The sequence below is a fragment of the Micropterus salmoides genome, unplaced genomic scaffold (genome assembly GCF_014851395.1).
Source record: "Micropterus salmoides isolate LMB-PRFRI ecotype aquatic unplaced genomic scaffold, ASM1485139v1 Ms_hic_scaffold_22, whole genome shotgun sequence".
Classification (NCBI taxonomy): domain Eukaryota; kingdom Metazoa; phylum Chordata; class Actinopteri; order Centrarchiformes; family Centrarchidae; genus Micropterus; species Micropterus salmoides.
In genome coordinates, this window is record NW_024041373.1 from 3,765,134 (window position 1) to 3,780,533 (window position 15,400).

General features: G+C 39.4%; 1 protein-coding gene across 1 annotated transcript in view; it reads right to left on the reverse strand.

Annotated features, from left to right (window-relative positions):
* Positions 1-15,011, reverse strand: part of LOC119916859 (V-type proton ATPase subunit B, brain isoform) — a 59,975-nt gene extending 44,964 nt beyond the window's left edge. Inside the window, exon 1 of the mRNA XM_038736825.1 lies at positions 14,802-15,011. Coding sequence (XP_038592753.1) covers positions 14,802-14,910 — 109 coding nt within the window. The 5' untranslated portion in view covers positions 14,911-15,011. The remainder of the gene's footprint in view (positions 1-14,801) is intronic.
* Positions 15,012-15,400: the final 389 nt, after the last annotated feature.

A 15,400-nucleotide genomic window follows, 5' to 3' on the forward strand; every position in this document is an offset into this window, starting at 1 on the left:
ATAGGCTATTTGATTGGGTAGTCTGGGGGTCCTCCCCCATAAGATTTTGAGCATTTAACTCCTAATTTCCTGCACTCGAGACATTTTCTGCACCAACGTATGGTAGAAATGTCTTTATTTATATGAAGGGAAAGAAAATGCATGTGGCCGGTGACAAATCAGAATATAAAAATATTATTGTATATAATGCAGTAATCGGTTGCTTGTTTTTTTAGCCTAAGTTACTTTTGTTGGACAAGGCAGATCTGTTTCTTCTATATTTACTAGGGCTGTCCCCGACTAAGGATTTACGAATCAGAATCGTCAAGTCCTGCCTGTAGTCGAATCATGTGTGTTTTTGTGTGCGCCGATTGCCAGCCGAAGCTAAACTGAGGCTTATTGTCTGCGCGTCTCTCTCTCTCCCCTGTAAATGGTGTAAATGACACCTACGTGATTACACTGTCGCAACCCTCATTTCAAGTTGAAAAACTGTTTCCCCACTGATGGTCAGTGTCCAGACCTGAGGAAACACATGAAGCACATGACAACGTTGTGCACGTATAAACTGAGAGCACTGCTGTTTGCAGGCAAAGTTTTGGGCGATAAAGACGTAGCGAATTTCAGGATGGGTGAAATAGAGTGAAGCGTCTCCCCATGAAGAGAGACGCTGTGCGCATTTATGCACGAGCCACAGCAGCATAACTTCATATTTAAATCTCCCGAAAAGCTGACAGGATCATCAGGATCTAATGTTAAATAATATGCTATGTTTTTCCAACACATCCAAACAGTCCCACAAACAGTCCAGGTTCATACAGAGACAGTGTTTGGAGTAAAGCAGCTGTCCTCCTGATCCATCCTGAGCTGCACTGTGCGCAGCTCTGCAGAGATTTTTAATAGGCCTAGTAAAAAAAATTGAAAATCAATATGTGGCGTTCAGCGTCGATATTGAGGTGGGCCGCCACAAATAAATCAATGTATGGGAACACTGTACTGTTCAGCTGCACTATCTGTGGCTTCGCTGTCCTCTGTTTAATCTTTCACTCGTGAACCAGGCTGTGGCATCCTTCTCTTCCTGGTCTTAGCATCTGTGACCCTGGTACTTGTACTACTACAGAACGAGTCTGTTACTTTTTTACATTTCAGTTAAACTCTGCTTTTCCATTTACTGTTGTAGCTGGTTTTCCAGCGGTCAGAGTCACTGTGGTGTGTGAGTAAAGGGCCGGCTCCGGTTTGTTTTTTCCTCGTCCCGGTGATCAGCGCATCTGGGTGATGTACGTTAGCATGTCGGATGTTTCCATTCACATAACGTTACACTACAACAGCGGCGCAACGTCGACACACAGACACTGTCCTCATACACAACTGTTTCTCCGTTGCGGTTGTAACATTAACTGACCAGGAACCTGCAGACGGGTCTTCCAGCTCTGCTGTCATTAGTGCTCGCCAAAGAACATCAGAGTCACACCAAATGGAGTAAATTATAAAGTCACACACATAAAAAGTGTTTATTTATGAAGTTACATTTATTTAATCCTACGAAAGGACAAGAACAAATTTAACACCATGGTAAACAAAATTTATTATTTTGGTAATGAAATTTAATACTTTTATGGTGTACCCTGTGGGTCGCGTTAGTTGGTGAAGTAATATGGAAAGCGATACAACTTTGCACCGCATAACATTAGCAATTAACAATAGCATTGCTTTATTGAATTATTTCCTTATTTATTGCAAGACACAAAAAATTTATTATTTTCCATATAATAAATACTAGGGGATATGGGGCTTTAGCCTTTTTCAGCCCTGAAAATACCAGTGCGTGCTTGCAGTCTCTCTCTCTCTCCCTCTCTCTCTCCTTCCCCCTTCCTCCGGTGGTCACATGAGTCCATAATATGTCTGGCAAAATTTCATGCATCGGCCGACAATGGGAAAAGGTTGGAGTGTCCAGAGGGAGTATTTTGCAAATCTCTCAAATAATTCATTCATTTAACATCAACTGGCATTTAAAGGGTTAAAATCCTGAAAATGATTGAATATTTGGTATTGTTAAGCAGGGAATAAGTTCTTAAAAGATTTCTGAAAAAAAAAAAAAAACAGATAAAAATATTGATGATGATTTTGTAGCATTTTTTTGTGCATGTACATTTTTGCCACAAAGGTGTCCAGAGGGTGCAAAATGCTGCTCCCTAATAAAAGAATAATGTTTCTGCTGATACCTGTTCAGAAAAAAACCCCAAGAAAACAGATTTATATATGTTAACCTGTTGCTCAGAAGGTGCCTGTTATGATGTTCTGATCGGGGGTCTGGACTCTGATGGTAACTTGTTTTAACAAGCTAGATAAAAGGTAATTCCCTGGCAGTGGCAAACAGCTTTGGTTTTATATTTGATTTGATTACGTTAATGTTTAGGTTGATGAGGGAGAGCTCAGCGCACTGAAACTTAAGACACATGTAATATGTATATCAGGGCTCGACAATAACGGTGGCCCGATGGCCAGTAAAACGTAACATCGGGACAGTTGAACTAGCTGATTGGGCCAGTGCAAGTATTTAAAAAAAATAAAAAATAAAATATACAATGAAACTCAAAATCCTGCAGTTATTTTGCAGCTCTTGGCGCACACCGACGTGACGAGAGGTTGTCAAATGTTATTTCTCTAATCTCAATCATGAGGCAACCTCTGGGTCTGAAAGTGAAACAGTGCAGATGGAACTTAAAGCTGCATTCTCTCTAACGGCCAGCAGGGGGCGAGTTCCATTAGAAATAATGATAAATTTGTTGCTACTTCTAGGCTGATTTATTACCTCAGTAAACAAGTTTAAATTACTTTATAGTCTCAGTCGCTAGTTTCAAGTCTTCTTCAACACAGCATGATGTTCACTGAGCATATTATGGTCCTATGCAGCGTTTGCTTTTGGGCGGGACTACCTTGTGATTGATAGGTCGCTACCATGGCAACCTGTTCATCAGGATAGAGGCGACTAGTGCCTGCTGCTCTGTGCACATTGGCTGATGGCTGTAAGCAGGAGAGCACGTCATGTTTGAGTCTGTTAGTATGTTTTGTTTTAAAAGTAAATTGTTTTGTTAAAATTATAAAAAATAAAAAGGTTAACTGTGATTACATTTTTGTTTAGTTTTTTTTTATATCCAGGATGTATTTAATAAACGATTTAACACTTTTGGAAGGAGGGACAGTAAAAATTGTCTTCAGGCCAGTAAGTTTCAAATCCTCTGGCCAGATGGTTGTTTTGTTTAGGTTGGCTTTTGTTATAATTACATTTTCTTCTTTGCAGAAAGGAACTGGATCTGTGGAGGCCAGCCATTATTAAACATCTATACTCAACAGCAGCTTCTTCCACTGTATTTGAGATGTGATGGTGAACCACGTTCAGAACATCCATGAACACAGCATGCCGAAACCAGTTACGACATACCTTATATGGTTTGTGGTTAAAATCGATTAGTGGTCCAGTCTTCAGTGGGGCTGGTTGGTGTCTGGGTTAATTTGATTTCAGTGCCTCCAGAAATGAAATATTGTGGAGGTAAATTTCCCAGATTGTGCAAAGAATTAGAATAATTTCATAAATGGAAATGCATCACATCAACATTTGTACTTAAGTAAATCACAGCTAATTCTGTAGAGTAAAAATTTTCTGTTTTGAAACAGCCATTTTGGCTGTTGGCACTTTTTGGTAATAAGGTGGCAACATTGCCTCAAAACTTCACACAATACAAGAAAAATTTGGTCTTACAAATGTCCTATATGTTGTCTTTACTTCTGGGTTTTTTCACACATGTACAACTTGGGAACTGCATGACCTGCCTTTTCCACAGGTTTCCCTCGGTACTTCTGCATTTTAACCACGATGGAAGATGAGAGGTTGCTGTGATAGTGTGTTATATTTTATAAACATGTTTTTCCTTTCCCCAGCATATGCATCAGCCCTTATGATTCCACTGCACCTTCCCCGCTTAGCAGATCAGCCAAAAGATCCTCTTGGATGGGTGAGGCAGTCGGCCTCCTTCGGTTACACTGACCAGCACAGAACTCTTGGGTCGCGGTTTTCAGGTTAAGATCTTTTTCTAATGAAGGCAAAGCCAGATCAGTCCTACAATTAATATTATCCTCGGCCAAAGACAGACTCAGTCACATACTCAGGACATTATGAAGTCCTTACTAGGGCTGAAACTATTCATCGATTAAATCGATAAAATCGATTCATAAAATGCTTCATAAATTCATAAATTCATAAAAACACAAATTCTTTGCAGTGATGCTTCGTTTAATCCATGTAACTATACAGCACAGTGTTTCGCAGGGACATTTATTACTGTCGCACATCGCCCTTACGCTGTGAACACGACGTGATTATGATGGAGCTGTTTGCAAAGTGTCCAAAGTATGGGATTATTTCAAGCTAAAGAAAACAACAACTGATGGAAAACAACAAATGTTACTGTCCGTCCACCGTCAGCAACAGCACGACGGCGCCTTATCAGAAAGCAGCCGGTGTTGTGCCAGCCGATCACAGACAAGGTAACGCCAAGCAAAAGTACTTCTTAAACAACGCATCGATGAAATAATCTATAGAAGATTTGAATACTAAAATCATCGTTAGCTGCAGCCCTAGTCCTTACCTTTATGTTGTGTCCTAAGTTTATGCTTTGTAGCTTTTTCCCTCTCCTTTATTGAGTTATCTATTTTTTGTGCATGTAACAGGTTTACAAAGTAAAAAACCCAAAGTCCAGCACAAAGGGAGTTCCCATCTCCCACAGAAAGCACTGCTCTGAACTGCCTGAAAACAGCTCGTTTGTAGTCCAGCCGCTTCCCTTTGATCCCTGTGACGACACAGCAAAATCCGCGTCATAACGTTCGCCTAGCAGTTAGTCCGACACGTCCTCAAAAACACCGGTGGAAAAACACTTAGCTGCTGCAGCACACAGTGACAAGACTTCCGCTTGCTCCCTCTCCTCTCCCTTCCAAACACTAGCTACCCTCCAGGCAGTCAGTAGACAAAGTTGTTACTGTGATGTAGAGACAGAGCTCAGTTAAAACTTTATGGATGAAAGATACTTTTGTTACAGATTAATAACTCACCACTCTGAAACTCTTGCTCCACTCCATGACACTAATAGGGGTGGGAATCGCAGGGTACCTCATGATATGATACGATACACGGCTCACGATAACGATAATATCACGATACAGCAATTCTGCGATAATTGATATATCGCTTGACAATCCTAAAGTGATACATCATGATGTCTGTCCAACTATTAATACAAAATGCCCATTAAAAAGTTTAGTATTTATTTTCTGCAAATCCAAACTGTTATAATGTCCAAACATTATAATTCTGCTCAGTCTGTAAATAAAACTAAAGAGCAACTGTGAATAATTATTATAAAAACATTTGTTTATAAAAGGCACATAAAATGCAAATGCACTGAATTTTTTACTGCAAATGCAAAATTGCTGTGTACCACCTAAGTTTAATCTGTACATCACATTATCATCATATTAATAACTGTTCAGTGACACAGCATTGTGCTGCCCTTTCTGTCCCTACTGATAGCTGTAGTTTTAGGCCACTGGGAATATTTTAGTTTTGACAGTAAAGTTAGCAGCTCTTTTGTATTTCACACAGAGCTCAGGAAACATGTACTTGAAGTATTTGCACAATATGTCACTCAGGATGTTCAGCATGTGAAGCAAAATATGTAGTTTGTTAGGATTGTATTTTCTCGATCGTTGTACTAATGTCCGTTAGCACGTTAATGGAGATTCCCATTATATGTTAGCACTGAGCTAACCGTCAAAGCGCTATTTTTTATTAATATTATGTATCGATATGATGAACTGAAATATCAATACAGTATCATGGAAAAATGTACAACGATATATTGCCGTATCGATTTACTGTCACACCCCTAGTTGCTAAGCTGGTAAGGGGAACGTATACAGCTGAACTGAAGCCGCGTTTACCAGCTTCCCAGGGCCAGCCCTACTCTGCTTCTGATTGGCTAGTAGTCCTTAACTAGGAAATGCGCATGTGCAACTCCCAACAAAGATCCTGTAGAGGTAAGATGTAACACTCCATAGCTAAAATGAATCAAAGCCCCTTGAGGTAAATGATTTGTGATATTGGGCTATGTAAATAAAACTGACTTGGCTTGACTGAGTGAGGATGGTAAATAGAATTCTTCAGTCCTCAAGTCTTTCTTTCACCGTGCTGGGAGAAGCTAAGAGCCACATTAGCCAAATGGGAAGCACCCCATGTAAGCAATTATTGCACAGGTAATGCCATAGCCACTCTGACTGTTCTTTACCTTACCTTTGTATGTTAGAATGCAGTTATTATTGGAATACTGGCTTTTATTTGAGAATTTAGGGTATATTTAAAAAATTTTCCATTTTTGTCTCTGGATATGGTTTGACACAAAATGTGATTCACATAACCTACAAAGTCAAGACAAAAACAGGAAGAAGCTAGCCTCACTCTTCAGAACAGTTCAGAAGTTACTAAATTCCTGAATAATATGCCACAATTCACCCATGCACTGTAAACGAGTAAAAGAGTACTGAAACCAGGAAGGTGCGTCATCTCATCTGACCTAGCTTCACAACCCTCCCTCTGAGCAGGGCCAAATGTGGGCTGGACACTCTTGCTCAGGGCCCGTATTTATCAAGCTTCTCAGAATTACTCATAAGAACACTGCTAAGAACTGACTTAAGAGTAAAAAAATTCTTGACTCAAAGCTGTGCTTAAAAGTTAGTTGTCAAGCATCATAGTCCTAATTTGAGTGAAGTGTAGGACTAAATCTTAAGTGTCAGTCTTAGTGCTGATTTACGACACTTGGCTGATTTTGGATGACGATGTCGCCAAGGACCAATGACTGAATAGATTTCCTTCTTTAAGAATATTCTCAGATAGATTCTCATTGAATGGTGAAATTCCCAAGAGGAGTTTATATTAAATACACATTTAACAATAAAGAATTCAAGATAATATATGATATAGGCCTACACATTAATAAATGAAAGATAAAAAAGTTTCTCTTTATATGAGCGCCATTAAATGTGTTCCTGTATTGCCGGCAATATGAACTGTGTTTGCTTCTGTCGGATTACGGAGGGTGTTGTTGAGAAGTCGCTGAAATGCATGACAATGTGTGGAGCTGTAAGTGCTACAATTGTTTCCATGACTATTCGGCTTATTGATGGTTGTGACGGGCCAAAATCATCAGCATTGCTGCGTTTGTCCTGTGGCAAAGAAACGAAGCGTCATCTCCACCTTCAATTTAACTGAAAACGTTACATAACTGCGTAAAGTCAGTGGTGAGATGACGTCCCTCACCAACTCGCTGACAAAGATTATGCCTGCACTGTCCGACCCAGTCTTATTAACTACGCGTCGTCAGAATTCTTCCTCTCCTCTCCGCATGTCTCTGTCTCCATAGTGCCATCACAAGCCCTACTGGCAACTCCTAACCACTTGAGAGACCTCTCGAGCTGTCTTAAATAACTGGGAAAGTAAGAGTGATTCTTAGAAGTAAATTTCATGAAGACTAAAATGGCACTTTGAGAAGCTTGATAAATACCGGCCCTGGTCTACAGGCGTTTGTATTAGCACTGGCACTCATGTAATGAGTGTAATCATGTACTTTGTATATTCTATGTTTTTGTGCTAAAGTTGATAAACTACACCTGCAGCCTCAGGCCTCTGTGAATGCCTCCCCCATATAAAAGTAGTATTTGCTACATTAAAGCCAAAAAAGAAGTTACTCTAGCCACTAGGGTCTAAAACATGCAACATACACTGTAAATGCAGCACCCACCGTATTTGATTAGCACAATAAAGGTTTCTTAACAGTTAGGCTACTTGAGATTATCATTTGGCTCTGAATTGCTGCCTCGCCATCAGAATGGACCACTGCTGTTTAGTAATGCGTTTAATGAGAGAAAAAAGGCGAGCCATTCTGCTACAACCAAATTAAGAGAATTTCAGAAGTAGGATGGTTAGATGTGTTTAGGACAAGGGTTTTATCACATGTTGCATCCTCTATGCTTGGCTCTCAGATGGCCTGAGCTCCATCAAGTCATTTCCTTCTAGTTTGCTAAAAGGCTTTTAGTCCTTGCCTGCTTCTCTGACACTTGCACAAAGGAAAAACCATCACCTTGCTGGCTTCATGGCTTGGGCCGTGTTCAACAGCAGAATCAAAGTCACAATAAAAGCTCAACATCAGACACAGTGAGCAAAGTGCAAAACAACAAAGCTTTATTCAAATTATGTAATCAGCATGGGCAAAAAATGAAATGTAAGGCCAACAACTAATCACAGTGTCACCAAGGTAGATTAGGCTTGTTAATTATGTCTTTGTTTTATTTGAGTAGGGGGAAAAAAGGGGAATAATTTACCTTTTCTTTACAGAATACTAATAATTATTCCCAAAGCAGGACATTCATCTAAAACCATCAAAACACATGTGATTCACTAAACTAATGTGCACATGTGAATTTTCAAGGGGGAATCTGTGTAATATCTTATAGGGAATAACTACTGTTAAAGTTAAATTACCTCAGTGTGAAAGTACTATTCCTCCTTTAAAAAAACAAAATGATTTTAAAGGTCAAGTGTTTAAGATTTAGTGGCCATCCAGCGGTGAGGTCGCAAATTACAATGAACCTGTAGACAGCAGAGAGTAGCCAGTCAAGAAATGAGGTTTCTTTAGGTCAATATATTTAGAAATTATATTTACTTAATTATTATGTTGTTACTGTGACTTGGCCAATGACAGATAACATGGAAAATGTAAAACAAGAGTGTGAGACACTGTCACTGTTTCTGCACCACAGTCCATTATAAACCACACGTTAGATAAAGTTTATACAAACATTGAGAAGGGAAACACATTCATTCTCTCTGTGATTATGGACCCTCGCCAAAACTTCCCGCCAACAATAATATCTGGCTCGCTACCAGATTATGATGCTTTGATAGCAGCAAAAAATACAAATAAATAAATACTTTGATAGCGGTGCTGAAATAGATCTCAGTCATGACAGCAACAGTTACTCACACAATCACTTCCTGTTTTAGTGGCTTTGCCTGCATAATTAAAGCACGAGAACGTTTGAAAAACTCTGAACAACATCAAAAGAGTCTGTAGCCTGCTTGACACACCTCTGAAATAGCCATCTGAAAACGTGCTTCCCCTAAATGTCCTCTGCCTGGAGATACTGGGGAAATGAAAAAGCGTCTGTAGCTTGATGGATGACGATCAAACACCGAAACACAAACAGTGCAGCACATGTTTTGTTGTGAGCCAGAGAAACGGTCACTGCAAAATCCATTTGTTGAAGAGGGAAAAAAAAAAAAATTATACCCAGCGTGGGATCAAACACGCAACCTTCTAGGTGAGCGTCCTGCAGTGCTACATATTAGTCTACTATCACCCACAATCTAATGGATGAAAATATTGCTCCGATGTAAAACTTATTTGCAGACCCCTGCTGTATATTATTACTTCTTCTTCTTCTAACGTACGTATTCAACATAGTGATGAGAGTCTACACTGCCAGAATTCTACAAGAACGTAGTGACAAAACATTTTTATATTCAGTCTATGGACGAAATGCGCCCCGTAATGCTTTTTGTCCGTTTTCAGCTACTGTAGAAACATGGCGGCGCAACATGTCTTCCATGGAAGGAGGGACCCGCGGTTATGTAGATAGAAATGACTCATTCTAAAAGGTAATAAAAATATAACAGTTTATTACAGAAAGTAAATAAAGGACTTTCAGTTCAAATGTATTTAAGTTAAATATTCACAGTAAATGAGATGACATTAAGAAAATGGAGCCTTCAAACATTAAAGACTTGTTTCGCCATTAACAAAACATTTTTTGACTTCTTAATCTTAGCTTGGGTTTTGAAATTGTGATGGACACTTTAACTGGTTTGTCGGCTGCACACCCATAATGCCAATCTCCCTTTCCATCACATCCCAAAGGGGCTTTATTGGATTGAGATCTGGTGAACTCATGGTCATGTTCAAGAAACCAGTATGAGATGATTTGAGCTTTGTGACATGGTGCATTATCCTGCTGGAAGCAGCCATCAGAAGATGGTACACTGTGGTCATAAAGGGATGGACATGGTCAGCAACAAAACTCAGGGAGGCTGTTGCGTTTAAACAATGCTCAACTGATGATAAGTGGCCCAAAGTTTGCCAAGAAAATATCCCCCACACTATTACACCACCAGCAGCAGTCTGAAACGCTGATACAAGGCAGGACGGATCCATGCTTTCATGTCGTTTATGTCAAAATCTGACCCTACTATCTGAATGGCGCAGCTGAAATCGAGACTCAACACACCAGGTAACATTTTCCCAATCTTCTATTGTCCAGTTTTGGTGAGCCTGTGTGAACTGTAGCCTCAGTTTCCTGTTCTTAGCTGGCAGGAGTGGCCCCTGGTGTGGCCTTCTGCTCCTGTAGCCCATCTGCTTCAAGGTTCCACGTGTTGTGCGTTCAGAGATGGTATTCTGCATACCTTGGTTGTAACAAATGGTTATTTGAGGTACCGTTGCCTTTCTGTCATCTCGAACCAGTCCGCCCATTCTCCTCTGACATCAACAAGGTATTTTCATCCACACAACTGCTGCTCACTGGATGTTTTCTCACTGGAGATTTGGACCATTCTCTGTAAACCCTAGAGATGGTTGTGCATGAAAATCCCAGTAGATCAGCAGTTTCTGAAATACTCAAACCAGCTCGTCTGGCACAAACAACCATGCTGTGACGGCAGAAAGTTGTTTTCTTCTTATACTTATTATCTTTTATGCAAGTACTTATAAGAGTGCTATTTCTCTATTATTATTATTATTATTATTATGTCTTATACATTGTTTAATCTTTAACCTGTTCCTTTTATTATTATTCTCATCCTGCTAGTCTGTCCACATGTGTAGAGTTTAGGTCAGCGATGTGGAGTTGTTTTCTGTTCCTCTCCTGTTTTGGCTGGGACCAGTCAAAGCTGGTAGAGGATCTTTTGTTCCCCAAAACATAGAAACCCAGACTGTGTAAATGATGATACATCCCTGTGCTCTGGGCCAGACGTTAGTGACTGTCCTAGGAGACTGAACCTCTGGTCCAGCTGATTTGTGTTGTAGTACTTCTCTGTTTTGTTAAATAAATTCTTAAGACAACGGTTTGTTGTAACTCAATTATTTGCTCAACCTCTCACCAGGGATATAATTTCCACGACACATGCCACCTTCAAATTCACTTAAATCCCCTTTCTTCCCCATTCAGATGCTCAGTTTGAACTTCAGCAAGTTGTCTTGACCACGTGTACATGCCTAAATGCACTGAGTTGCAGCCATGTGATTGGCTGATTAGCTATTTGTGTTAACAAGCAATTGAACAAGTGTACCTAATAAAGGGGCCGGTGTGTGTATAATTTCACTTCATATCACACAAAACTATTTCATATTGCACCTTTAAATTGTAAAAACACATAAGCCAAGTTCCAGCTCAAATCTCAAATCCCATCTGATAAATATTTCATCAGCAATTCAGCTAATGAGTCCTTTTCAGAATTTAACTCAGCTAACTGATGGAATTATCATCATCGGTTGTAAAAATACAAAGATAACATCAAATAGCATTGCAAGAATTGCAGAGTTTTAATATCTTCTAAAAACTGTATAGTTTTCAGTTTAGTTTGTGCGTGAAAACACTGCAGCGAACACAACATGACTCACCCGGCACATCTTCACCATCTGCACATATTGTGTAAATTAACAAAGTAAGTAAATAATATAATTCTGTTATAATTGCTGCATTTAATTTTGTTTGTGAACAAGCTGCAATCAATCAATATGTGCTTTCTAACTTCTACCCTACAAGCACCTCAATTTCTGTATCAGAAAAACTCTTTTCCATCTTTTTTGACATCCACTTTGTGTCGACCATGTTTTCTTTATTTCAGCCATTGTGCCAGTCTGAGTTGGCTGCATGACTGCCATAGTGACACTCAGCCACTCTGTCGTGTTGCGTTTGTTGCTGAGCCAAGACTTCAAACTAGGACGATTTGACCAAAAATCGAAATCGTGATTAATTGAACATTTTTCCTCCATTACGATTAATGAATGATTATTTTGGTTTCGGTATCTTTGCCCTCATAGTTCACTGACATGGTTTGTACTGTAAATATGCTATAACACTAATAACTATTAGAGATATGAGAGAGAGATAAACTTTATTTTCTCCAAGGAGAAGTTTTTCTAGGGCCAATAGTGCACATTGCAACTTTGCAGACAAAACAGTATACATACACATACAAACACGACACCTTAGCCCAGTGGTAGGCACTGATGTACCGGCAAGCAAGTACAGCAAGAAATGCAAGAGATTACTAAGAGGTATTAACAGATATTAAAGGTGGGGGTTTTTTTCCATTCATTTGAATTATCAAAATATTACTTGATAAGGTAATGCTAATGTGCACATAATTCCATATTTATATATTTCAACATTTATTTATGTTGACTGTATGTTTGTCTACGTGTAGCACCTTATCACCACAATAAATTCCTCGTATGTGTAAAACACTTCTTGGCAGTATAGTAGTGGTGGGGGGGAAAAAAATCGATACAGCATAGTGTCGTGATATTTGCCATGGCAATACTGTATCGATACACGTACACAAAGTATCAATATTTTAGTATATAAATTGCAGATGGGAGTTTTAACTTTTTGGTACTAGAATAATAAAATCTATTGCTTTTTTAGTCCACTAGAAAATTAACAGGACCATATAGAGGACTGAAAAAGTGAACAAACAGAGAAATGTTTCTTTTTAGATAAACAGATGTTGACAAAGTTTGACTTTAGGGACCTAATTGGAAGTTGGAAAAGGGTAATAAATTGCAATATATCTCAATATATTTTAACAGATACTTGGTATCTGAACGGCCGCCCAGGTATAATCGGCAACCCATTTTAGCATTTTGCAGACCAACACAGAGTTCTTTCCATTACGTTACAAGATGCAGACACAGTGGATATTTTACAAGCACAAACCAGGTGAAGTGACAGTGAATACACCAGTGCAGATATGATTCATTGGCAACCATGTTTGTTTCTGTCGTTTTGATAGGCTTCGTCATTAACAAGCCTCCTCCACATGCAGCGCACCTGCTGCTGAAAACAAAATCATGGGTAGAAAAATCCAAAAGAGGAGTTCTGCGTCTTTTAGGCGAATTTATAAAAGTTACTGCTGACGGAGTAAGTCAGCAGGGCACACACAGGGAGAGAGAGACAAGAAGAGGTATGTGCATGTGTGGGGAAAAGAGAAGTGAAGGGGAAGGGTGCAGATCCAAGTAGCCTAAGCTAGTGAAAAATCACCAAAACAAGGTGCAGAATGACGAAGAATTAAAATGGTGAAATAAGAAATAACCTAAGCTACTATTATTTGAAAAATACCCCTTCACCGACGGGCCTCCCACCCCTCCATCATTACAAAATATGACAACATTTATGGCAGCAAAAAACCTAATAATTCTGAAAATGTGATTTTATCTTTCCTGAAGTATTCTATCAGATAGCTTTACTAAGCTTTGTCAACAACTGTAGCTATAACTCTCAAACAAAATGCATCTTTCTTTCCATCAGGATGTCTGGCCAAGTCAACACCACAACATGTGACCATGTCACGAGACAGCATTCCATCTGTCACCAGTCTGTGCTAGAAGCAGAGCGTTTATAACAGCGCCACACAGTAATGTGACCATAGTAAGGACGCTTTAAAGGCAGTACAGCATGCGCTAGATGTTCAAATCTCAACACATTAAAGAAAACACAGTTGCATGGTGTGTCATTCATTCGTGTGGTTTTCATCCGAGTCAGCTGACTGCCTGCAGTGTAATCGACGGTGCTACTGACGCTCTGTCGGATTGGTATTAATGCTCAGTTTGTAGTAACGTTACGCAGTCATAACAACAGCCACAGTGGTGTATTTCTCCCTTATGAAATTTACATACGACTTATATGTACACTGTGCTTGGAAAAGCTAATTAATGCAAGTAGGTGTAGCTAAAAATGGTAAAGGACGACTCAACGACGGACTAACTTAGCCACTGTTAGCGTGCTAGCTTAGCGTTAGCTGGTTTTGACACGAATACATACGTGTAGCTTATTTTATGAATACTAAACTACTCAGTTGTAACCGCAGATCGAATTTAATAGCCTTTGTAAAAACAGCTGGTTTATTTAATTGTCGTGATTCCCAGTACGCAGCTCCATAGCTTGTTAAATAACGTTAGCTAACATTACTGCTCCCGTATGCTGCGTTTATGTTCACTGGGAATAATGCTATTATCAAACGCCATGGCTTCCTTCTTAAATATTGTCAGTCTTAGCACACGTTTGATAACTTTACAAACCAACAGTCCCAGTACTGAAATTAAAAGATTTCTAGAAATGAAGTAACGTTAACGTCATTACTACAATTCAGAATTCAGGAAATTATTGAAACCAAATCCATCATCTGTCATCTGATACAAGTTTCCGGATCGGAATATTACTATTTATGCAATACATTACTATCCTGGATCCGGGTAAACTTTTCCAATGTAACAGAAATTGTATTTTGTAGGTTTATTTTACTACTAAAAGCTTAATTTAAACTATATATTATGGCGACAGTCGCATTCCCCACTGTTCGCTTGTCATTGAATGTAGCACAACAACCTTGTTAGCCACTAGCTAACAGCTGCAGCTACCTCCAGCAGCCTGGTAACATCACATACTTAGCCTGGGTTGAGAGATGTAATTCCTGGTCACAGCCTGGGTGTGTGTCCTCGCAGCTGCTGCCAAGCCGTTGACGTCCATCGCCCTGTTTGCCACCAATGTTGCCATCGTCGGATAAGGAAAAGAGAGCCTGAGAAAGCTAACGTTGGTGGTTGTGTTCTGCTAACTGGTGCTGAATAACAAGAATGATAGCAGAGCGGTGATCATGTGACACTGAGGAACCGGATGTTTGATGGAAAGGGGCTGGAACATATAACAGTGTTAAGAAGGGAATTTCGCATTACTTTTTCATCCAAACACGTTGCCAAAGCATAGTGTGTATGCAAACATTTGACAGTATAACAATAAATAAAACTATAAACACCGTTGTTCTATGACATCCAGTTATTGGATGTAGCTGCTAGTTCTTCTGTATTAAAACGTGTTTCTTTGGAAGGAAAAGTAAGTCTGGGGTTCTTGAGAGGTGACTTTGGGGGTAAATATTAAAATGTTTTTTGTTTGTTTTTTAAAGTTTATTTTTGCCATTTTCTTGCTGCATCTGACAGGTACACAGGCCTTTTTCACAGCAGATATTGTGTAATGGCATATCAGAATGCTT